The sequence below is a fragment of the Phoxinus phoxinus genome, assembly GCF_949152265.1.
Source record: "Phoxinus phoxinus genome assembly, chromosome: 21".
Classification (NCBI taxonomy): domain Eukaryota; kingdom Metazoa; phylum Chordata; class Actinopteri; order Cypriniformes; family Leuciscidae; genus Phoxinus; species Phoxinus phoxinus.
Genome location: NC_136896.1, coordinates 30244365 through 30269519, shown reverse-complemented (window position 1 = coordinate 30269519; position 25155 = coordinate 30244365). Strand labels below are relative to the sequence as shown.

The 25155-nt window shown below is 36.9% G+C and overlaps 1 protein-coding gene across 6 annotated transcripts in view; it reads left to right on the top strand.

Moving 5' to 3' along the window:
• Nucleotides 1-25155, top strand: part of pemt (phosphatidylethanolamine N-methyltransferase) — a 99647-nt gene that overhangs the window by 33910 nt on the left and 40582 nt on the right. For all 6 annotated transcript variants that reach the window (XR_013795737.1, XM_079595808.1, XM_079595807.1 and 3 more), the window contains one exon: nucleotides 8721-8836. Coding sequence is in view for 5 of the 6 variants with exons in the window: in XM_079595808.1 (XP_079451934.1) it covers nucleotides 8721-8836 (116 nt within the window). In the remaining variant the exon portion in view is untranslated. The remainder of the gene's footprint in view (nucleotides 1-8720; nucleotides 8837-25155) is intronic.

The following is a 25155-nucleotide window of genomic DNA, read 5'->3' as shown; positions in this document are numbered from 1 at the left end:
AACCATAGACCTTTATCTACAGATCAAGTATAATTATAGTAACTTTGAATCATCTTGGAGAGAGTTTTTCATCGTGTTGACTGTCGTACCGAACGCGACGCGCAGTTTGATGCTGGATGGAGAATGACTGACAGCCGCAGCGGAGGGAAGAGTGTACGTGATCTTGAATTTAATGACTTAAATATTAATTTCTATCTCACATTATACTATATAATGGCTTCAGAACACTTATAATATAGTGCACGACAACTTTATGATGCTTTATAATGCGTTTGTCCCTTTTGTGGGGCTTAACAATAGCACAGAATAGTATACGCACTAACGCACAATATCGGATTTGGATCTGCCTCGTCTGACCGATACCCGATCCGGCAAAAATGGCAGTATCGGAGCCGATCCCGATACTGAATATCGGATCGATGCATCCCTATATAATATATTAGTTTCACCTTTTAAGTGTAATTACTGATATAAATGAACTTTTGCACCATATTAAAATTTTTCGAGTTTCACCTGTATTTAATAAAAAAAATGAATAAATATTTTTTGGCAATTTTTCCTGAAAATAATGATTCTTCAGTGAATTTAGGCACAACACCAGTATAATATTCTCTATGAAATTTGGTTAAGTATTGATCAATAACTGATGTGGTTCTAATATTTCATGCATTCTCGTGTTTTTTAACTCTTGTTTTGCATATTACATAACGTAGAGTCGTGTAAAGCACTTGAAGCGCGTGTGTTGTTGAAGAAGCATGTGCTTTCGCTGATGTGTTTTCCATCAGACGACGCTCTCAGCGGGATATTAATGCAGTATTTTGTAGTGTTTGCTGCGTTCCCTTTACAGGAATGTTGTAAGCCGAATGCTGAAGGCTTCACCGGCGCCTTTGATGGGAATAGCAGCAGGGAAGATGGATGGAGAGGCTGTGTGCCCAATTAGACAGCAGGATTATGTTACATAAGGGTTTTTATCGAGTTCTGTAGATGAGGAGAGGCCCACCTGATGGGCCTGAAAGACCACACGCTCCTGCCTTTAAAGCTGGTCAGGAACAGAGAAAAGGGGATGAAAGGGGCATGGATGGATGGATGGATTGGTGTAAAGCGGTTCACAAAAGAAAGAGTGAAAAATGTATAAATATACACTTAAAAATCCTATTATTATTTGCATTTTTGCATATTTGCATTTTATACAATAAAATAACAAAATAATCAATAATAATAAATATTATAAAAATAAAAATCTAAGTAAGTAACGTATTTATTTATCTAATTATTTATTCAATCATTCAGTCATTTGATTACCGGTAGTTATCTATTTATTCAGTGATTTATTTACTTCTTTATTTATTCAGTGATTTATTTACTTCTTTATTTATTCAGTGATTTATTTACTTATTAATTATATTTATTTAGTCAGTAAATTATTTATTTATTCTGTCAGTCAGTCAATTATTTATCTATTTTTTCAGTCATTAAGATTCACATGTTTCTTTCAATGTTGAAATTAGTTCTTAAAAAACATTAATTTGTTTGCAGTCTTATTTTATTATCTTTGAGATAATATTTATTTTTGAATTATTTTTTATTTTTGAATTTATTTTTATTAAAATTATAATTTTTTTGTAATTCTTAGCTTCCTAAAATATGTCAATATAGTCATTATATATATATATATATATATATATATGTATTGTTCTTTTATTAAATCTAGTTAAGCTAAATAAAAAATTGCTTTGGCGTCTAGCTGAACTAAAATAAGTTTAAGTTTTATTTCAGTTAATGTTATTTTGATTTCAATATTTTTATTTTCATGTGCAATTTTGTATCTAATACAATGACATTAATACATTTCAAAGTGTCCGAAAGTATCCAAACCCATTAGCATTTTTACCAAGAAAGTCCGTTCCGGGTTTGCACAGTCTGAGTGTCTGTGTGCATCTCTCAAACGATAATATGCTTTCCTCTCAGACACTCTTTTATATTCATGATGAAAGATGACCAGAAGATTATAGGGTGAGAGAGAATGAAGATTTTCTGCAGAAATCTCCCATAAATGCTCGATTTGTTCAAGTGGTGATCTGTTATTCTGAGAATTAACAAAACCCCAGGTTACATTGACATTTGATGCCAATGCACGGGTCATCAAGTACGCATTTACCCTGATGTCAGATTGCCACAGATACAGACGCTTGAGAAAAGCTCAACACTTTTCACAGATGTAATGCAGACCCATTTTACTCGCTTCAATTAGTTTTAATAACACCAGTTTCTCCCTTGACATTCTGTGAGCCGAATGATCTCACTACAAGCGTTTGCCAGCTTCTGTAATACACTTTTCTTCCAAAAGACAGTAAAGTAAAAGTTTTGTCATTGCATCAGCAGATCGTCTTATATAACAAATACGCATGTTATCTGCAATTATGCACATGTGGACGCTAAAGCATTTTGTCAGCTACTTGATGTACACTGTTGGTATTCAGTTTCCATTTTTAGTGAATCTTAATTGGATCCTAAGTGGTTTAGTTCATATTTTTGTGTTTCTGCGTGGGGGGGCTTGTCATTCTCCGATTTAATTAACAATCCTCTAATAGACTTGTGAATCTTTGTTGGTTTGAGACTGTAAGATGTAGCTGTGAGTCATCGTAAGCATGGTCTCGTAACGAGACTTTAATTACGGATATTTTCAGTGTAATTGCAGACTGCAGGCTGGATGTTGCGTGCGTCACTGGAGTTCAAGAGAGTGTCAAAACGCCACTGTTTATGACGCCTCACCTTTCAGGTTGTGTGTGTTTACACTGATTGAGATCTTTTCACATTCATCTCAGGCGATGTGTGTTAAACTCGCCATCGTCTTTTGAGTTTGTGTGGTAAGAGGAAGTTATGCTCCATTACGACCAACACGTTTAGGCCTAGATTTAAGATTTATGTATTTGAATTGCATGTAAATTTTCCATCTAGTTGGTTTTAGTGTTGTCAAAAATATCAATATGCAAACAGCTTGCGAGTAGCAATTTGACTTTTTCATGTCTTCTCGTGTTTAAAGGGGGGGGGGGGGGTATAATGCCCTTTTCACAAGATGTAAAATAAGTCTCTGATGTCCCCAGAGCGTGTGTGTGAAGTTTTAGCTCAAAATACCCCACAGATATTTTTATATATCATGTTAAAATTGTCACTTTTTGAGGGTGAGCAAAAACACTCTGTTTTGTGTCTGTCCCTTTAAATGCAAATAAGCTGCTGCTCCCGGCACAAGGGGCGGAGCTTCAACAGCTTGTTTCCTTTTACCTCACACACACACACACACACACACACACACACACACACACACACACACTGATCATTTCAAAAACTTTTAGCCTTTTATGTTCAACCGGAGTCAGAAAGATGGAGAGACTCAAGAAGACATTACTGAATGGTTAGTTGATGAATTTATGAAGCTTATGTGTAGTTATCTTCTAGTCATTAATTTGCATATTCTGTCTTGATAATCTATAATCGTGTTCAGGGGGCGGGGTTTATGTAAATTGTAGGGTTGCTGATGTCACTAACCCGGGAGGAATGTCGTGTAGTTCCTACCAGCCGTTTGTTGTAGTCCTTAAAAAACTATTTCTTTAAAAGCAAATATCTCCCTTTGCTCTGAACTTTGAGCGTTGTAACTTTGCAGATGTTGTTTATGATCAAACAGCAACATTACACACTAATTAAAGTTAGACAAGTGAAATTTTAACCCTTTAAACGGTCAAAAATACATACAAAATGATGTAAAAATGTCTGTCTTGCCGAGGATTCAGGTAAATATAGGCCGGACATCACTTTTGTCCACTACTGCACTGTAGAAAAATATTTTCATTATTTGTTATCACAACTTTTTATGTTTTGTCAAATCAATTTAGATAATTAATGGGGTTCAGATTACATAATATTTTGAGTTTCTATTGATTAAACCAATCTCCTTCATTGCATTAACTATTTTTTATTTATTTCAATCAACTCAACATTTTAAGGCAACCAGGTAACTTACTTTTTAAAGTTAAACCAACAACATTTTTTTTTACAGTGTGCATGTACACAAAATAGAATTACCATACCATCATTTTTCTATAATTATTCATATGTGTAGCTTTGTCTTTGTGCCTGAAAACTGGAAGGAAGAAATTTGACTATTATAATTACTACACACGTCTGTAGCAGCACGTTCATGTTAATTGGGTCAAAAGTGTCCCTCTGCAGACCAAAGCAACACTTTTATAATCATAAATAATAATAATAATAATGCAACACTTTTATAATCATGGTGGCGTCCTTACATCAGTTATGCCACCGCTGCATGTTCTGTTCTGTTCTGTTCGAGCGCCAGCGTGCATAGTACACTTCTAATGAGGACTGGACTCTAACACACACACACACACACACACACACACACACACACACACACCGCTGCATGGATTTCTGTCCAACTGCTCAAAATTGAATCCTAATGATGCTTTATCATCATATTAATATCATCATCTGCCACTGGTTTTGATTTCCATATACAGGATGTTCAGTCCATTGAACAAGCATACTGGCGATCCATAAGTTCTTCAGAAGTAGTAATCAAATAATTTCGATGTAGTGCACTTGGTTACTCAAACCCTTGATTGAGATTATGAAACGAACAAATTGTGCAAGTTTTTCTGGAAAGTCTCTGTGCCAAAATCTCCGCTTTCATTAAAGGACAGAAGGACCGTTCAGAGTAATCATGTCCTGCCTACAGTTTACAGTCTTAGCGTTTACAATAGTTTCCTAAAGCATTTGCCCAGGTGTTGGATCATAGTTGCTATTTAGTTTGATGTTTGAGTCCCAGTCAATTACTAATTATATATAAATTACAGTATATAATTGTTAAAAAAATAAAAATAATATATATATATATATATATATATATATATATATATATACTACCTGTCAAAAGTCAAAAGATTTTATTTGTTTTTGATTGGAAGGATGGATCATGTGACACTGAAGACTGGGTAATGATGCTGAAAATTATATCACTGGAATAAATTGCATCCACATAGAAAACATTTCTTGAAATTGTATTCATATTTCTGTTTTACTGTATTTTTGATCAAATTAAAGCAGCCTTGGTGAGCAGAAGAGACTTTAAAAAACATTTTAAAAAATCATAATTATTCAAAAAATTTACATTTTTAAACAAGGATGTTACAACAGCCATGCATTCAGATTAGAAATTTACATCTAATTAACGGATTAAGTAAAACTCCTTAAATTATAATAATGATTAAATTAAATAATAAAAACAAAATGCAACTGTGGGTTTTCCGCCCCAAAATCTGGCTGGTCATTTGGTTGATGAATAATTTCTTAATAATATTTAATATCTTATCTTTTACTGTCCAACATAATAAATAAATTCACATCAATATCCAGTTGATTATTTAAACTGAAAATGCTTCATGGAATAAATATCACAAATGTTGATGTTGACGATTAATTAAAGAGATTTTGAGGTTTCTTGACATTCATGGAAAATGGGAACTTAGTATTTTTGTCTTGTTTCCAGTCCAAATATAAAAAAATTCTTAAATCAAGATGCATTTACTAGATGAGTAAACAACATAAGATATTATGTCCTGTTTTCCGGCGAAATTAATAAAAATTAAGTGAGTTGATGCTTAAAAAAAAAAAGCTAAATGATCTGCCAATGGGGTAATAAAAATAATCTTAATTCAAATAGAAACAAGATTATTATTCTTACCCCATTGGCAGATCATTTAGCTTGTTTTTAAACAAAAACTCACTTAATCTTTATTTATTTCCACAGAAAACAAGACTTAATGTCTTACGTCATTTTACTACTTTAGTAAATTCATCTTGATTTAAGAAATGTTTGATATTTGGACTGGAAACAAGACAAAAATACTTAGTAAGAAAATAATTTTTTGCAGTGAACTACTTTATTTCTTCTCTTTCTCTGCGAACTTAAGTTTCTGAGCTGATTTACAGCCAGTGGTTTCAATTATTTGGCAAAACACCTCGAACAAATTGCTGTTTTATTCCACGTTCTGCCTCATTTATTCCCATCTTGTGAAAAATGAGTCTCTGCATTAGCGTTGGCTATTCGAGAGAAACTTTCATTCTTCCCAATAAGCAGACTCAGTCACCCGGATTGACCTACAGGATTTGCAAAGCAAAACAAGTGTGTGTTACTAAATCTGCCAGTAGAACTGTTTCAGAACATAACCACCATCTGGCTTGTCATCGTTCTCTCAGAAGATGTTCATTAGGCGCTGCAGGAAACTCTTGATCACTTTATCAGCTGTAATCGCTGGTGCCGTGACCCGGGCTGAACCGAGAGATACTCTCTGCTCATTAATTATGAGTTTCAGCGGCTCGAATTCAGATAAGAGCCCACAATACAGGCACGGACTATGAATATCCATACAGACGAGAGAACGATTACTAACAGAACCTCAGCGTGTGTTTGGAGAGGCTCCTGAAGGGAAGGGAAAAGGCATTAATGATTTCAAAAGCTGGAAGCGGGCTGTTGTTTGTACATTATGCATGTTGGAAAAGTAACGTAAACTCGGGTTGTGTGAGGACAGGTCGCTTCAATGTGAGAGAGATCCATAAAAGAATATGATTAAGAGACTTGATCTGATTTGCTGAATATTCTTGGCATCAATTCTTTATAAAATATGCAAACGATTGTAAATATATTTAGCAGTAATTAAACAAGATAACCTAAGGTTATATTAAACTTCGTGCGTGTGTGTGTGTGTGCGTGTGTGTGCATGAGTGTGTGTGTGTTGTGTTGTGCGTGTGTGTGCATGAGTGTGTGCGTGCGTGTGTGTGTGTGCGTGCGTGTGTGCATGAGTGTGTTGTGCGTGCGTGTGTGCATGAGTGTGTTGTGCGTGCGTGTGTGCATGAGTGTGTTGTGTGTGCATGTGTGTGCATGAGTGTGTTGTGCGTGCGTGTGTGCATGAGTGTGTTGTGCGTGCGTGTGTGCATGAGTGTGTTGTGTGTGCGTGTGTGCATGTGTGTGCATGAGTGTGTTGTGTGTGCATGAGTGTGTTGTGCGTGCGTGTGTGCATGTGTGTGCATGAGTGTGTTGTGCGTGCGTGTGTGCATGTGTGTGCATGAGTGTGTGCGTGTGTTGTGCGTGCGTGCGTGTGTGTGTGCATGAGTGTGTTGTACGTGCGTGTGTGTGTTGTGCGTGCGTGTGTGTTGTGCGTGCGTGTGTGTTGTGTGTGCGGCCTGCCTGTGTGTGTATTGTCCGTGCGTGCGTGCGTGTGTGTGTGCGTGCATGTGTGTTGTGCGTGTGTGTGTGCGTGAGTGTGTTGTGTGTGCATGAGTGTGTTGTGCGTGCGTGTGTGCATGTGTGTGCATGAGTGTGTTGTGCGTGCGTGTGTGTGTGCATGAGTGTGTGTTGTGTGTGTTGTGTGCGTGTGTGGCGTGCCTGTGTGTGTGTGCGTGCGTGCGTGTGTGTGTTGTGCGTGTGTGCATGCAATTTAAAAATAATCTTATTTAAAGTGGCTGAATTGGACTGGATAATAATGAAAAGTGACCTTTATAATGTTAAAAAAGGATCCCATAAGCAAAACTGTGATGTAATTATTTAAGGTTAAAGACTGTTTTGTCTCACCCACTGAAATATCAAAGCAATGATACTGTAATCCTTTAATTATCTAATAGCTACAGAATACTTTACACATCAAGTAGGGTTAATGTTTCAATTCTTTCTTTTAGGAGACAATAACTACATTCATCTTTGATCTTTGCAGACATTTTACATTCACAACCAGTTATATTACACCACATGAAGGGTTATATCCAAAAACAGCATAACAGGGGCACTTTAAAATAAGTGTCATTTAATTACAATTAAAACATTAACCCTCATTTGCATAATGCCAGCCTCTGGTCTTGATTGGCTGAACGGCGTCTCTTAGCTCCGCCCCCAAACACTGTAGTGTATCTGAGACTGGAAGAGTTTGGTGTGTGTTGTTCATGTGGAGAAGACGCTGTTTTCTGCTGACAAAGCAAATCCACTTTGATGAGATTGATACGGTAAAACCCACGCCATCGTTACTGTTCGTATCACTGTGTGTCAAGAGCTGAGATTCAGATATGATAATGAGCGCTTTGTTTCAGACACACACTTTAAGTGGTCGATTATTAATCACAGCAGACTGACAAATAGATAATTTTATGCAGATAAAGGTTTAACTGATGTGTATTTAAAAATGCACCACCTGAATGCACTTTATAACTTTTTTCTTTGTGCCTTCTGACCAATCAGAGCAGAGCAGCTCTCAGAGAGGCGGGGTTTAGAGAGACTGAATCCTTGATCAAACCGTTTCAGACACTGAGAGAAAAGAGCAAATGCTACAATGAATATATAATGAGAAAAATCAAGTGTTTTGATGACCTTGGATGCATGTAAACCTGTTGGTGGAGACTCCAAAACAACATTAGGAGTCTTTATAATTGCATCATAGGGCTTTCTTTCTTTTAATATTATATTAGGTTCTAGTCTTTCTCACTAAAATGGGACTTTCATTAGTTGTACACGTTTCTTTCACAGATGACTGCTAGATTTGTTGTGGTCTCCGATTCAATGGTCAAAAATTTGCCCTCAAATCTCCCCTGATAATAAAGAATGGGTCTCGAACCTCATTAAAGCAGTGTGTGTGTGTATGTGTGTGTGTGTGTTTCAGGTTGCCAGATGGGAGCACAGGACTCGAGGCCTGACCCGGCTCTTCGGCGGCCCGTATCTGGCCTGTTATTCCCTCGCTCTCCTCATCCTCCTCCTCAATGTGTACCGTAGCCACAGGTAACAACCTCCACATGTGGATTATTATTTTATTATTTATTGTCACGGCTCAACTCAACTCTGTATATTGCCATCAATAATGTTGTAAATTGATCTAGTGACCCATTTTGCACTATTTTGCACAAGACCAAAAGATTCACTGTTTGCTTTGCAGCCTTTTATTGATTCCATCAATAATAATAATAATACTGTGACATCTGTCTGACGTGGTCATCTGACCACCAGCACATTCACCGTGCTTATTTCATTTGGTTGGTTCTCTTGAGTATTTCGTCGTTGCCATGGCAGCATTCGTTTCTGGTGTCATCGACGTCGCATGTGACAGCCAGCAGCTTTCTCTCTCTGTGAGTGTGTGTGTGTGTGTGTGTTAGACAGGCTGGTGCTATTTTCTAACCCGTTCTGAGAGTGTTACACTGAATATGCTTCTGCTCAATCGCTATCAGGATCAATCCTGTTACGCTGGACACTTTGAGCTTGCTAACTTTTCAAGAATGTATATGCCTTTTGTTATTATCATGCAAGGAAGTATTTCTATAAAACAATTATGCCTTCCTTGTCAAACTCAACCAATGACTGTTAAACACACTTTACTGGACTGCACTGTTTTTAATGTAAATGGACACATTTTTATGCAGAGAGGAAAAAAACAAAACAAAAACTGGTGTATTTAAAAATGCACTTTTTGATTTTTTTTTTCTTGTATTAACCTTAATTTTCTTATATGGCTATTTGTTAATTGCTATAATTTGGGTCAAATGGGAACATCATGCAAACGGGTAAAAAATATCTATTGTAGCATTTTACTTTTAACTTTTAAAAAGAGGGAAAACAATTTGGTAGCTTTTGGTCAGAAGAAAGAAAATAGACCTGATTTTAATTATTAAAAATAATTAAGGCATTATTCCTCATTTTTAAAACAAAATTTGGGAAAAAATAAAATGGATTTCATAGGGCCCTACATTTTTTATTTTTGTTAAACTTTTAATAAATTGTTGTTAAATTGTATACGTTTCGTGATTTTAAATAGATTTTAACATGATTTTCATTAATTAGACATGCTTTTTAATTTATTAACTAAAATGGAATCCAGAAAAATTATTATAAAAAACCCTAAAAAGAATTCAGAAAATTTTTAATCCAGAAGAAAAAAATTGGAATGGAATTTATAGGAAAAACAAGGACAGGAATTTTTTAAGAAGTCTGTGGAAATTTCCAGGCATTTCTTGGGCTGCTATTTTTTTCCACCTTCCTAATTTACATGCATACGACCTGCCTAGCAGCAAACCAGGGCTGTGTTACTGTGACAGTGTGGTTATTGTTTTCATGCCAATGGAAAAATGTCCATCTGTGTATTCACTGTTATACGTGAGGGCTTTTTACTGAGACAGGAGGACAAGGAAGAGAGAAATAGCCAATGTGCTTTAACAATCTGAAGTCAAGCCAGACGTATACTTGTTCAAAAAAAGACAGGATTGAATGAAAAAGTATGCATAAGAAAAGTCTTTCAATCTCAGCCAAGAGTCCTGCTTTCAACAGAATGACGAACAATCTGATTCACATGTGACCAGAGTGCTTTTTCACAAAATGCTCAGCTGACTATAATGTGTGTTTGCACTTTACTTGAAGCCTTTATGTATAATGCATTATAAAAATCATAGAGCGGCACGAGAATGCCAAGTGGTTCGTAGCTTTGGAAAAACACTAGCCACAGTGGATGGTGAGCAAAACAGTTTAATTTCAAGCCCTGATTATAATTATTCATGCAATGCATTATGAGGTCCATTACAAGACATAATTAATGCATTACAAATATTTTAACAATGCATTACCGTATTTTCCGGAGTATAAGTCGCATCAGTCGCATCAGTCAAAAAATGCGTCATGAAGAGGAAAAAAAACATATATAAGTCGCATTTATTTAGTTATTTATTTTACAAAATCCAAGACCAAGATCAGACATTTAAAGGCAAGTTATTCAGCTCCACAACAGCACACAGAACAACAGCTGAATAGGTGTCCGGTATGTTAGCGTAACACATTAACAGTTATTCAGCTCCACATTAGCATAAAGAACATATACCTGGGAGGCTGAATAGGCTAAACTAACATAAGCCAGCGAGTCCAACAAGTTACCGGTCAGCAAGTTCACCAAGCTCCCGATCTCATTCCTCAACACTGAATCCATTGAGTTCTTCCTCGGTGTCGCTTCTGAACAACTCCGCTAACTAGAGCGCCCTCTCGCGGCTGTAGACGGTAATGTTTTCTCTTGGTTAATCTCAGTCAGTATGAATTCATTTTTATATATAAGTCGCACCTGACTATAAGTCGCAGGACCAGCCAAACTATGAAAAAAAGTGTGACTAAGGGTGTATTCACACCAGGAAAGTCCGATAGTTCACTTGCTTTGGTCCGGACCAAATAATTATTTTTTTGTTGTTGTTTGGTACGGTTCGCTTTCACACTGCTCTTTTTGCAAGTGAACCAAAATTTGTAAACAAAACCACATGTGTGCTAAGGTCGTCCATTCATTGGACAAGGATTCTCAAGTAGGGAAATTAGGAAGTGCAAAAAAAAACTATTGTATATACTGCTAACAAGTGTCAACGTTAACGCTTGCGATTAAGTTAGACCAGTTTAACGTAAATTAACGCAGCACACACCCCCCCCCCACACACACACACACACACACACCATCCTTGTATTGTAACTATCGTTACATTATATAAACTCGCTCGTATTCATGCCAATGCTTTTAAAGCATTTATGCGCGATTAGACTAAAGAGAACGCTCTGTATGTGAATGTCCTGATGCGCACACACTCATTCATTCATTCCATTCCAATGATGCACTCACGACGTGCAGAAAGACGCGCAACAGTATCGTGTGGCCAGACAGCGTGCCGGAATGAAATTCTCTTTCGCACTTGAACGAACAATAACACAAACCAATATGCCAAAATGTAGTAAATCAACAACAGATCACTTTCCCATAACGCAACTCCGACTACGGAAGCCTGTTAACTCAAAGGCGCAGAGCTTTCTTGCAATTGGGTCGGTTCATGTTCACATCGTAAACGAACCGTACCAGAGTTCGTTTGGAACCGTACCGAGACCACCTCTTCAGCCGGGTCTCGGTTCGATTGTTTGGTCCGCACCCGAGTTCGATTGCTGTATTCACACCTGCCCAAAAGGTCCGCACCAAGGGAGGAAACGAACTAGAGTTCGATTCAATCGAACCAAACAAGGCAGGTGTGAATAAACCCTTATAGTCTGGAAAATACGGTACAGGGCTGCCAACTCTCACGCATTGACCGTGAGACTAACGCAATTGTCACTTTTCACAGGCTCTCACGCCACACATCCATTTTCTCACGCACAGAAAAATCTGACAAAAAGGCAGACAAGCAGTGGCGGTTCTACATTGAATTACACCCTGGGCGAGACCCCCTCCGAGCGTCTTTACATTGACCTAACATTGAAATCACTCGCGCCAGACGCTTTATTCGCGTTTGGTGTGAATGCAGCATTAAGGTTTCAAGTAAATGTGCAACCTGTTGAAAATCGCATCTGTTTCTTGAAAGAAAGATGACTGTATGATCTCTACACTTTCAGATGAGGAATTATGCACAAGCATATCTTTTAATTGTTATATTTTTATGCATCTGTCTATAGGGAGAGATTCTGTTATGGTTCATTGAACACATTTCTAATCCCCCCAAACAGACCCATCTAAAGCTATTAGCATGTGGATTAACATCTATTATATTCAGCCACATTGCATTTATAATTAGATGTACATTAGTGATTAGTCTGAACGCCAGAGGCGGACAGAGTACACAGCTTCATTACTTGAGTAAAAGTACAGATTCCCCTTGCTAAATTTTACTCAAGTACAAGTAAAAGTACTACAGTCAGATGTCTACTCAAGTAAAAGTACTGAAGTATATGTTTTTAAAAGTACTTGAGTATCAAGAGTACAAGAGTACATTTCCTAAATATTGCATTTCTACTGCCACAGTGCTTACATTTATGTACAGAAACGTCCTACATGGAGTTATGAAAAATGTTAATGTTAATTCCTTGGATAATGTAAAAGGAATTGAAAGTAAAATCAAGTAATTTTCATCTTTTTACCACGTTGCTTTATTTAACATTTCGCACTTGCCCACAAGGCAATAGCACAATGGCAACGCTCTGACAAACCTCTGCTAGAGTTTTAATGGATTTTTTGCACCCACATTTGAACTAACAATTGTGTGTACATTTGAGTTTCTCTGTTTTTTCATCAATCAAATCAATAAACCTAAACCAGCAAAGAAGGCAATATAGCAATGTTCTGACACACCTCTGAACCACACCTCTGAAAGGTGATTGCTGATAGGCTGTCCCAATCAGTGACGCCTGCACAATCCAGTCATGTTTGAGAGGGAAACAACAAATTGACGAGAATTTTTTTTTTTTAGAAGAAGTAATGGGTACTCAGTACTCACGGTTATGGATAGAAATGTAATGGAGTAAAGAGTACAATATTTGCCTCTCAAATGTTCTTGAGTAAAGTCATGAGTACTCCCCAAAAATGATACTCGAGTAAAGTACAGATCCCTCAAAATTGTACTTAAGTACTGTACTCAAGTAAATGTACTCCGTTACTGTCCGGCTCTGCTGAACGCATGCATAATGTATTTTATTATTGTGTATGAATCATTACACTGTGTTTGCACACAAATCCTTAAAGAATTGATGTATTTAAAGGCTGCGGATGAAAGCTATTCATAGAGTCTCGGAAGATTAACGACGATTAAACAAACCATCTATTTCCTCGGAGGAGTTATGGGATGCAGAGCCTCCTCAAAATAATAATAATCCATATTACAAAAGTAATGCGCTGGGTTTGATGGGGGGGGGGTAATTGAGAATGAATGGGGGAAAGTCACATTAGAGGTTATGATGATATAATTGGTTATGAATGGATATGATTGGTTTGTACGATAAATCCCGCGTATCGGTCTGAGTGATCAAAATAATGGTGCTTATGGGAAGACTGATTAATTAAAAAGTTAGTAAACAACTCAGCCACTTAAATATCACGGCTTTATGTCACGTCAAAATCAGACTCGAAGCTGTGGGGGGGGGAATTAAAGGTACGTCTTCATGATCCAAAAATAAGATGATAATTAAAAAGAAGAACATCAGTTCACATATAAAATATATTGTTTAAATGATTACTGCCTTTAGGACTCATTACATTTATACATTTTATAATTTTGATGATTATGGCTTACAGCTTATGAAAACCTTCTCACAATATTCTAATTTTGAATTTGTAGTTTTCATAAGCTGTAAGCCATAATCATCAAAATTATAACAAATAAAGGCTTGAAATATCTCACTTTGCATGTAATGAGTCTATATAATATATTAGTTTCACCTTTTAAGTTGAATTACTGAAATAAATGAACTTTTGCACCATATTCAAATTGTTCGAGTTTCGCCTGTATTTTGGAATAAATGTAAAAACGTTTAAAACACTAACTTGATGAGATTTTTACTTGGTTTTTAATAAATAGAACATTAATTAGCCTATATATTTTTATGTAAAGATACATATTAGATTTTTTTGGATGTAATGTACAGAAATGTTTATTTAACCAGGAAAATGTGACAACATTAAAGGGGTCATATAATGCCATTTTTGTACAAGCTAATATGATTATTTAGGGTCTAAATTAAAAGTTTGTCATATACTTTAATTAAAAATTCTCATTAGTATTGTAAGAAAACACTCATTTTACCAGGTCAAAAACAGCTCTGTTTTCAGCACGCCGTTTTAATGCATATGTCTTTAAATGATAATGAGCTTTGCTAGCCCCGCCCCTCTGTTCTTGACAACAGTTGAGGCTATATTTTGAAGAATGGCAGCGGGAGTCTGAGGATAACATAATAACTATAATGCATTGTTCAGTATAAATGTGGAATTATTCATTATAATGAGAACGTCGTAAAAACATGCCGTAATGTAACGTTACCCTGAGTGTAAACATTAAGTTAGCCGCATTCATCGTGAAGCGTGCTAGCGATTTGCAAAGATTAATATAAGGATTAATATAAAGGTTAATAAAACGTTACACTCACTTCTTCTGGAGGTTCAGCAGGAACACGAATAGTTGGTACAGATCCTTTTTTCAGGAGCAGCTTCTTAGCAAAACCAGCTTTATATTGACCCTCATTTGTAAAGCAGTCTGGTGAAAAACGCTGCTGTCAATCAACAATCGTGGGAGGGGCGTCGATTTTGTGACGTCACAAAATCGGACAGCTCAATTTGAGGAGATAAAAAAAAAAAAAAACACTGGATGGATTTTTATCATTTTATGATGGTTGTGTACAGGCACTGCCAACACACATTTCAGTGCAATCAACTTGTAAAAGTGCATGTACAGTTGACCCCTTTAAGTGTAACTGTGACATGAATTTACATTTGATAAAAATAAAAAAGTTTTTTTTAACTGTGACTTTTTTAAAGCAGAATTTCACGTTGAAAACACAAATAACTTTCCCTATGAGGTTATTATTGATTTATCTCATGATAATACTAGACTGTTGTACGTGCAGTTTGTTCTGCCAAAATACAATTTCAGCACCTAATTAAACATGGACCTCAGTGTATTTATTTAATTTAAGGAATTAAGGGCATTTATCACTTCATTTCTCTAATTTTGGACCTATCACCATGTTCTCACACAATGTTAAACTCATTTGTTCTGTTCTAGACTGTAAAAAAAGCAATAAGCCATGAGAAAAATATGCAATTGCATATTGCTTTTATAAAACACTGGCAAAAGGAAAAGTATTCCAAAAGGTAAATGCATGTCTACCAATATTTTTGTGTCTTTGTTTAGATTTTTTTGCACCCTCAGATTTTCTAATATTTGTATCTCGGCCAAATATTGTCCTATCCTAACAAACCTCACATCAAAGACGATGTATACATTTAATTATTTTTTACCCATACGACTGTTTTTGTGGTCCAGGGTCACATGTGGTGGTTGTGTCCACCATAGATATACATAATAAAGGCTAGATGTCTCGTCCGCGCTGCTGGCCAATGGAGGTCGACGTCCGCACCTGGCGGCCATCTTGCCACAGTCAGCTCGCTCATTCGTAACATTGTGTTTTAACGGTGCATGTACTTTTTAAATAATCATAACTTGCTCAATTTTCTACCGATTTTCAAACGGGTTGGTTTGTTATAAACGTCAGAGATGTAGTTATGACACTGCATACCTATGAATAATTATAATATTTTATATTTCAACATGTTCAAGCTAGATTTAGAATAGATAAATCTAATACTATACTAAATCTAAACTAATCTTGACAAACTATATATCATTTGAAAGCTTACAATCTCTACTTTACATATTTGCAGTGTTGGTCAAGTTACTTGGAAATAGTAATTAGTTACTGATTACTGATTACTTCTCCAAGAAAGTAATCCAGTTACTTTAATTACTTTTGAAAATAAGTAATCAGTAGTTACTTTACTAGTTACTTTACTAGTTACTTTACTTCAAAAACATGATGCACGACCTGAATACAAAGCAGACCTTTCAGCCTAATTATATTCTTCCTGCATATTCCATCATCTAAAATTTAATTAAATGAAACATTCTCTTTTTTAAAACTTGTTTTATTAGTTTCAATATTTTAACTTTATGCACATTGCATCAACCAAAAATTAAATTAAATGCAACAGTCTCAGACTTGAAGAAAATTGTTGATCATTTAACCAATTTCTGCACATTCCACCATATTTTAACGAAATACACAAAGTCCTTCTTCTGTTAACTTATATTTCTGCATATTCCAGCATATAAAATGCACATATTTTTTTGTAAAATCCTCTATTCGATTAGATGTAAATAAAATACAGCAATAAAATAATTAAAATGAAAGTCTCTCATGACTGTATTCCAAATCATTAACATTTACGTCTTTTAACATTAAAGTGCAGATTAGTTTTGTTTTTGTAAATCGTCAGACATGTTTTTACCATTACATTAAGTTTTGCTTTGTAGAAAACCTTTCCTTAAAGTGAATTTCGTTTTGTATAAATTCAATTGCATCTTATTTTAATAAATGTTTCATCAACCATTTGCATGTATTTAACAAATACAAGGCAAATATAGCAGACAATATAATAACCGTGACATGGAGGAGCCGGCGCGCCACTTTCACTTTCACTTTCATTGTTAACTAGAGCGCGCACCTCATAAATGAATGAAACTCAGCGTAGGCCGATGTCTCATACATTAGCATTAAATATCTTTGCTGCATCCTTTCTAGAACAGACAAGGGCTTTCTTGCGGCTCGCATCAGCATTTACGGATGATGAGTTTTGTGATGCGGTTGCGGATGAAATAATACCCCATTTGTGCAGCTCTATCGATAATAACATTGAACACTATAGGCTACACAAATAGTATTTTTAATTTTTTTTATTTAGGCGATTAATTTTCCATAGTGACATAGGAGGTGCCGGATCCAATAAAAAAGGTTCCGTATCCAACGTCGGGCGTGTTCCGGCTCAAATTAAGCCACGACTCACGAGACAGTCTAACGAAACAAAATCACAGTAACGCAGTAACGCAGCCTCCTTACGGGAAAGTAACAGTAATCTAATTACTGCTTTTGCAATTGTAATCCCTTACTTTACTCGTTACTTGAAAAAAGTAATGGGATTACAGTAACGCGTTACTGCCCATCAGTGTTGGTGACTGATTTTCAAAATAAATTAGAAGAGCCGTAATTTATCAATTTGCAACAAGAATATGTTCATACTTCTAAGGCGTGTTCAGACCTTTATTTTGAAATAGTGATGAACATGAAAAATCATGAAAGAATGGTAGAAACCTCAGTTTGTTTTCATGCCAAGAGTTCAAAAGATAGCATCCATTCAATTATTTGAGAAAAAAAGCTCTGAAAATGTTTTTAATATAAAGAAAATAATAATAGCTGCCACATCACAGCATTAGTGACGTGTCAGCGAGCTATGATGCACATACGTGATCTTTTGTGTTTCTTAGAGGTTTAATTCATTTCAAAATCTGCCAAACTTCCAACACTACTTCTGAATAGGATGTCTACTTCATAAATTGTATGAAAATTGTAAAAATAATGGTTCAGATCACTCAAACACATATGGAAATTGAGGCCCTTATATGGGCAGTAATGTCAACTAGTGGAGAAGTGTGGTACTGCGCCCAAACTAAATCTCACTGATTTTTTGCATTTTTAGAGTCCTCCAGGTTTTGAAAATATATATTTTATATAAAATATGAATAATTAAAATTTTAACATTGTATATTTTCATAAACTCAAACTTCTATAACTTTTATTCTGTTTAACGAGACCAATCTTACATCTATATTCCAAAGCATTCTTGAATTACAACCATTTAAGTTCGGTATGTGCATTTTCATGTCTATTAAAAAAAAGGGGGTGGTTAAAGAAATGCTTGGTTTATAATGAGGATGTTTTAAGCTCTGAAACTTGCAGGATATTTTACCAGTACAATGACCTCTTATATGTCAAGGATCAAAGCAAATTTTATTTATCATGTCATGACCCCTTTAATACACAGAAATGAAGTGGATATACTGCCCCAGTTCCTCCAGGGCACCAGTGAGCCAATAGGAATGCTTTTTTTACTTGGTATTTTTGTCTTGTTTCCAGTCCAAATATCAAACATTTCTTAAATCGAGATGAATTTACTAGATGAGTAAAATAACATAAGATATTATGTCCTGTTTTCCGGCGGAATTAATCAAAATTAAGTGAGTTGATGCTTAAAAAAAAGCTAAATGATCTGCCAATGGGGTAATAAAAATAATCTTAATTCAAACAGGGAAACTAGATTATTATTCTTACCCCATTGGCAGATAATTTAGCTTGTTTTAAACAAAAACTCACTTAATTTTGATTAATACCCCAGAAAACAAGATTTAATGTCTTAGGTAATTTTACTACTTTAGTAAATGCATCTTGATTTAAGAAATGTTTGATATTTGGACTGGAAACAAGACAAAAATACTAAATAATATATATATATTTTTTGCAGTGAACCTAAAACTTTGGAGGGAAAGTGTACGATGATCCTCTGTCTTCAAGCATGGTATTGTGCATATGTACATGGATTAGCAGTTTGTGTCCCTTCATACTTTTGGGCATTAAATGAGGATTATTTTGATAGGAATTATGGTATAGATAAGGTTACATTTATCTAGTGGTTCAATCATAAAGCATGCATAAAACAAAGTACAGTACATGAGACAATAAACAAAACAGTAATAATAGATACACCATCCTGGGGATATGTATGTTCATTAAAGGAGAACTCAGGGCAATTTTTAAGTTAATCTTGATCGTTTAAATATGAAAGTGCACCGTATATAAAGTTATTGTCTTTCAAAAGTAAGAGTCGACTCTGAGTCATTTTTATGAATCGTTAGAAGACCGAAGCTTTTTCTCTGACTAGATGACGTCAACTTGTCAAGTTATTTGAATACGATACGCCCACTTATTGCGCTCCAAGGCCAGCAGGGAAAATATCATGGCGACGAGACGCTGTGTTCTGAAGTGCGACTCAAAAGCCAACTTTTTTCATCTGCCCAAAGAGGAGCATTTGAAGACTAAGTGGCTACAATTCATATATACAACTATACCACAGAAGTGTAGTCCGAGCCTTGTGCTTTGCTCGCGCCATTTTCAAGACGATTGCTTTACCAACTTAAATGCAATCAAACTTGGATTCGTGAGCCGGCTGATATTGAAAGAAGGTTCAGTTCCAAGTGTATTTGCATCAGCTTCCTCCTCCGTATCACAACCTGTAAGTGTTATTAATAATTGTTGCTTTTATGTTTTATGTAGCATGCTTAATTATTATTTTGTTTGTTGTGTTAGCACCGTTTAGCTTCTAGGTCTTCAATGACAATTGTATTGAGATATGTGAAGTGTTTGTCGTTGTTTTCGGAGTTGTCTTAAAGAATAGAATAATACCTCGTAGTAACGTTACTACATTTTATTTTTGTTATTTTTGGAAAAACGTTATGTTTATGCATCGGGCTAACGCAAACAAAGACTGATTGTGCTTTTACAATATGAACTCTGGGCTATGCTCGCTAACATAACATTACATTCTTTATCTTATTTTTAGTTTTTTACTACAAACTACAAAGCAGTGGACTATAATCATTATTATAACACGATTTAATTGATAAAAGCATCATTGTACTCCGTGTTAAACAATAAGTATTATCTCTGTAAACACTGCTGGGTCATCTGACCACTCAACGCAGATTAGCGTCGCGCAAAGGAGGGGTTTGAAAAATGAGTCGTTGAACGATTCATTTGGGAGTCGGTGAGCAAATCAGGTAAAAATAAATGCATATTATACGACAACAAAAGTGTTTTTTGTCATTGCATGAATGTAAAACTGTTGTTGGGGACTCCCTAAACAACATTAGGAACATTTTAAATGTCATAATAGGTGCCCTTTAAATCACTGTAATAAACTACTGTTGCTAACATATTTCTTTCGGTCCAGGTTTATATAAGCCTATTTATTGATTGTTTTTTTTCTTCTTCTAACGTTACTCTGGTATAACTGTTGGTGCTGCATATTATGACCGCTCTAAAAGCTAGGCTATATTTACTATTATTTTCGGGTCACGTGGCCAACCTATCTTTCTTTTAAGGCGATCTTCAAACGGAGAAATGAAAAAAGGAATTTCCAAAAACCAAAATTGGACCGTTATTTGTATTTGGTTTAGGCGTTTTTAGTTTTTGGATTCAGAAACCAAAAACGGGAGAACGGCTCTTTTTTACCGTTTCTTTGTTTTTGGTTTGAAACGACAAACGAAAATAAGGTGGTTTCTCGTTGTGAGTGATGATCGGAGTTGCTCACAAATGAAGAAGAAATGGTTCGTAACGTAACTATGGAGAATATAGAAGATTTTGAACACATGGAAGAGGCTTTTGAGTTTGATGGTCGTCCTTATTTATTCAAACCCGAGTATACAGACGAAGAACTAGCCTCACACTCTTCACACACACGACGCTCCTCCAGCTGCACACTTCTATTTACCTTTTTCCGGCTACAACGCGAGTTCCCACGGGACTTCAGCGCGAGACTACAGCTAGCCGTCTCTAAAACACTATTCAGGTGAATTTAAACAATGGCTAAGTTGCTAAACGCATCTTGTTGTCATGTAAGGACCCTGTTCATGTTGGACAGACATTTTAATAGCATGTTGTGTCTGTTAAGAGGCACACACACTCTTTATGAATATGCCCCATAACTGCCGTTAGCTGAGTGAGCTCTGGGCATTAGTGGTAGCTAATATTCATGAAGATATTTAGTAAATTTCCTACCGTAAATATATAAAACATATATTTTTGTGAGTGAATGCAGCACAATCGTGAACATAAATGCACAACTTTAAAGGCGATTTTCTCAATGTTTAGATTTTTTTGCTCCTTCAGATTCCAGATTTTCAATAGTTGTGTCTCGACCAAATATTGTCCTATCCTAACACTTATTTATTCAGCATTCAGATTATGTTTAAATCTCAATTTCATAAAATTGACCCATGTGACTGGTTTTGTGGTCCATGGTCACAAATATAACAAATAATTTGTGTGAACGTTTTCACACTACAGACTGACACTAAAAGTATTAATATATAATCCTTTCACACACGAGCTTTCCTTCACTTTACAAGATAGTAATTTCTGAAGGTGAAACTGTGCCATGTCTCTCCATAACCCGAGCATGACCTCCTCGTTCCCCCTCATCAGGCATTCGTCTCTATTGTGTCCTGTGTAATATAGACTTCTGTGATTTCACGTCCACGCCATCCTCGTCTGTCACTCCATTATCTAACATGAATGCGAAGATCTGACCTCTATTGAGCAGAGCTGACTCAACCTCAGTTACATCTGTGTTTTTGCCAGGCGTCGTGTGTGTGTGTGTGTGTGCCTGAAAATGTAGCCCATTTATTTCACTCACCTTCATTTGGCCAATTACACACCTGCGTTGTGTGTTCAATTCAATTCAATTCAAATTTATTTGTATAGCGCTTTTCACAATACATATTGTTTCAAAGCAGCTTTACAGAAAATGCATTTCAGAAATGTACATACAAAAATACAGTTAGTTAATCATAAATTTAGGGCATAACATATCGCCGGCGTTGGGTCGTCTCTTCACAGGCGTCGAGTCGTCTCTTCACAGGCGTTGGGGCATCTGAAGTCTCCATGAGAGGCCGGATACTGGAGCGGACGAACTCTATTTGAGTTATGACAGGCGTCCCGAGATAACAACAAAAAAGGCAGATGGGAAATAATTAGCGTAGCTGCTGTTCATAATATGAATGCATTTGATCTGATTTAACTGTAGTATAAAAGGTATGAGATGCATTATGTGAATGCTTGGCTAAAGAGATGCGTCTTTAATCTAGTTTTCAAACTGGGAGAGCGAGTCTGAGCCTCGGACAATATCAGGAAGGCTATTCCAGAGTTCAGGAGCTAGATGTGAAAACGCCCTCCCTCCTTTAGTGGACTTAGTTATCCTAGATACGTCCAGAAGCCTCGAATTTAGCGATCTTAAAGAGCGCGATGGAATATATGGCGATAGAAGATCTCTTAAATACACAGGAGCTAAACCATTTAGGGCTTTATAGGTCAGTAACAATACTTTGTAATTGATACGGAACTTTATAGGTAACCAGTGTAGAGATGATAAAATTGGTGTTATATGATCATATTTTCTTGACCTAGTAAGAACTCTAGCGGCTGCATTTTGGACTAACTCACTCAAGTTAGTCCAAAAGTGTGTGCGTGTGTGTGTGTGTGTGTGTGTGTGCGTGAGTGTGATTGTGTATGTGTGTGTGTGAGTCTGTGATTGTGTGTGTGTGTGTGTGTGAGTGAGTGAGTGTGATTGTGTGTGTGTGTGTGTGAGTCTGTGTGTGTGATTGTGTGTGATTGTGTGTGTGTGTGTGTGTGTGTGTGTGAGTGAGTGAGTGTGTGTGATTGTGTGTGAGTGTGTGTGTGTGATTGTGTGTGTGTGTGTGTGTGTGCGTGAGTGTGATTGTGTATGTGTGTGTGTGAGTCTGTGATTGTGTGTGTGTGTGTGAGAGTGAGTGAGTGTGATTGTGTGTGTGTGTGCGTCTGTGAGTCTGTGTGTGTGATTGTGTGTGTGTGTGTGTGTGTGTGAGTGAGTGAGTGTGTGTGATTGTGTGTGTGTGTGTGTGTGTGTGTGAGTGAGTGAGTGTGTGTGATTGTGTGTGTGTGTGTGTGTGTGTGTGTGTGATTGTGTGCGCATGCGTGTGTGAGTCTGTGTGTGTGTGTGTGTGTGTGTGTGTGTGTGTGTGTGTGTGTGTGTGTGTGATTGAGTGAGTGTGATTGTGTGTGTGTGTGTGTGTGTGTGTGTGTGTGTGTGTGTGTGTGTGTGTGATTGAATGAGTGTGTGTGTGTTAGGGGTGTGCAAAAAAATCGATTCACGTTTGAATCGCGATTCAAGCTTTGCCGATTCAGAATCGATTCATAGAATTCAAAAAATCGATTCATATATACATATATATATTTTTTTTTTTGCCGTGTTAATATTGTCCTGAAATTAGTTTAGCTCAGCATTCCTATAGATGGCGCTGCGTCGAATTCACACTGACGCCTGCACACGCTTGTCATAACAAAAGAAAAATTGCAGCAAAAGTCATTCGGCGCAAACAATGGCAAACCTCACAGAAAGAATTATTCAACCTGCTCCATCCTCACTGAAGGCGATAATTTGGGCGCATTTTGGCTTTTATAACCTCGAGGGAAAGACGGAACTTGATAGGACTCATGCTATATGCTGGCTTTGCAAAGCAAAAGTTAAGTATTTTGGAAACACCACAAACGTGAGAAATCACATGGTACGCCATCACCCAGAGATTAAAATTAAAGACGCGGACGAACTCCAACCTGTAACTAATTTGCCTGTGTGTTCCTCAGAGTTGGAGGTGCAGGCGTTCAGTAAGTGTGTGTGTGTGTGTGTTCCTCAGAGTCAGAGGCGCAAGCATTCAGTGTGTGTGTGTTCCTCAGAGTCGGAGGCGCAAGCATTCAGTGTGTGTGTGTGTGTGTGTGTGTGTGTTCCTCAGAGTCGGAGGCGCAGGCGTTCAGTTTTTATTTTTGCATGAAGACAAAGTAAAGTAATATCAAACTACATTGAGTTTTTTGTGTTTCTTTCCTTTAAAATTGTATGTCTACTACAATCAATCACATAGGAAAGATTAAACTACATTTACATACTGTGAATCGTTTTTTTGAATCGAGAATCGATTTTGAATCGAATCTTGAGCCTAAAAATCGGAATCGAATCGTGACATTTTCTGAATCGTGCACCCCTAGTGTGTGTGTGTGATTGAGTGTGATTGTGTGTGTGTGTGTGTGTGTGTACGCGTGCGTGTGTGAGTCTGTGTGTGTGTGTGTGTGTGTGATTGAGTGAGTGTGATTGTGATTGTGTGTGTGATTGTGTGTGTGTGTGTGTGTGTGTGCGTCTGTGAGTCTGTGTGTGTGTGTGTGTGTGTGTGTGTGTGTGTGTGTGAGTCTGTGTGTGTGTGTGTGTGTGTGTGTGTGTGTGTGTGTGTGTGTGTGTGTGACTGAGTGAGTGTGATTGTGTGTGTGTGTGATTGAGTGAGTGTGATTGTGTGTGTGTGTGTGTGATTGAGTGTGATTGTGTGTGTGTGTGTGTGTACGCGTGCGTGTGTGAGTCTGTGTGTGTGTGTGTGTGTGTGTGTGTGTGATTGAGTGTGTTTGTGTGTGTGTGTGTGTGTGTGTGTGTATGTGAGTGTGTGATTGAGTGTGATTGTGTGTGTGTGTGTGTGTGTGTGTGTGTGTGATTGAGTGTGCGTGTGATTGTGTGTGTGTGTGTGTGTGTGTGTGTGTGAGTCTGTGTGTGAGTGTAATTTTGTGTGTGTGAGTCTGTGTGTGTGTGTGTGTGTGTGTGTGTGTGTGTGATTGTGTGTGTGTGTGATTGAGTGTGTTTGTGTGTGTGTGTGTATGTGAGTGTGATTGTGTGTGTGTGTGTGTGTGTGTGTGTGTGATTGAGTGTGCGTGTGAGTCTGTGTGTGTGTGTGTGTGTGTGTGTGTGTGTGTGTGTGTGTCTGTGTCTGTGTGAGTGTGATTGTGTGTGTGTGTGTGTGTGTGTGTGTGTGTGTGTGTGTGTGTGTGTGTGTGTGTGTGTGTGTGTGTGTGTGATTGTGTTTGTGTGTGTGCCTGAA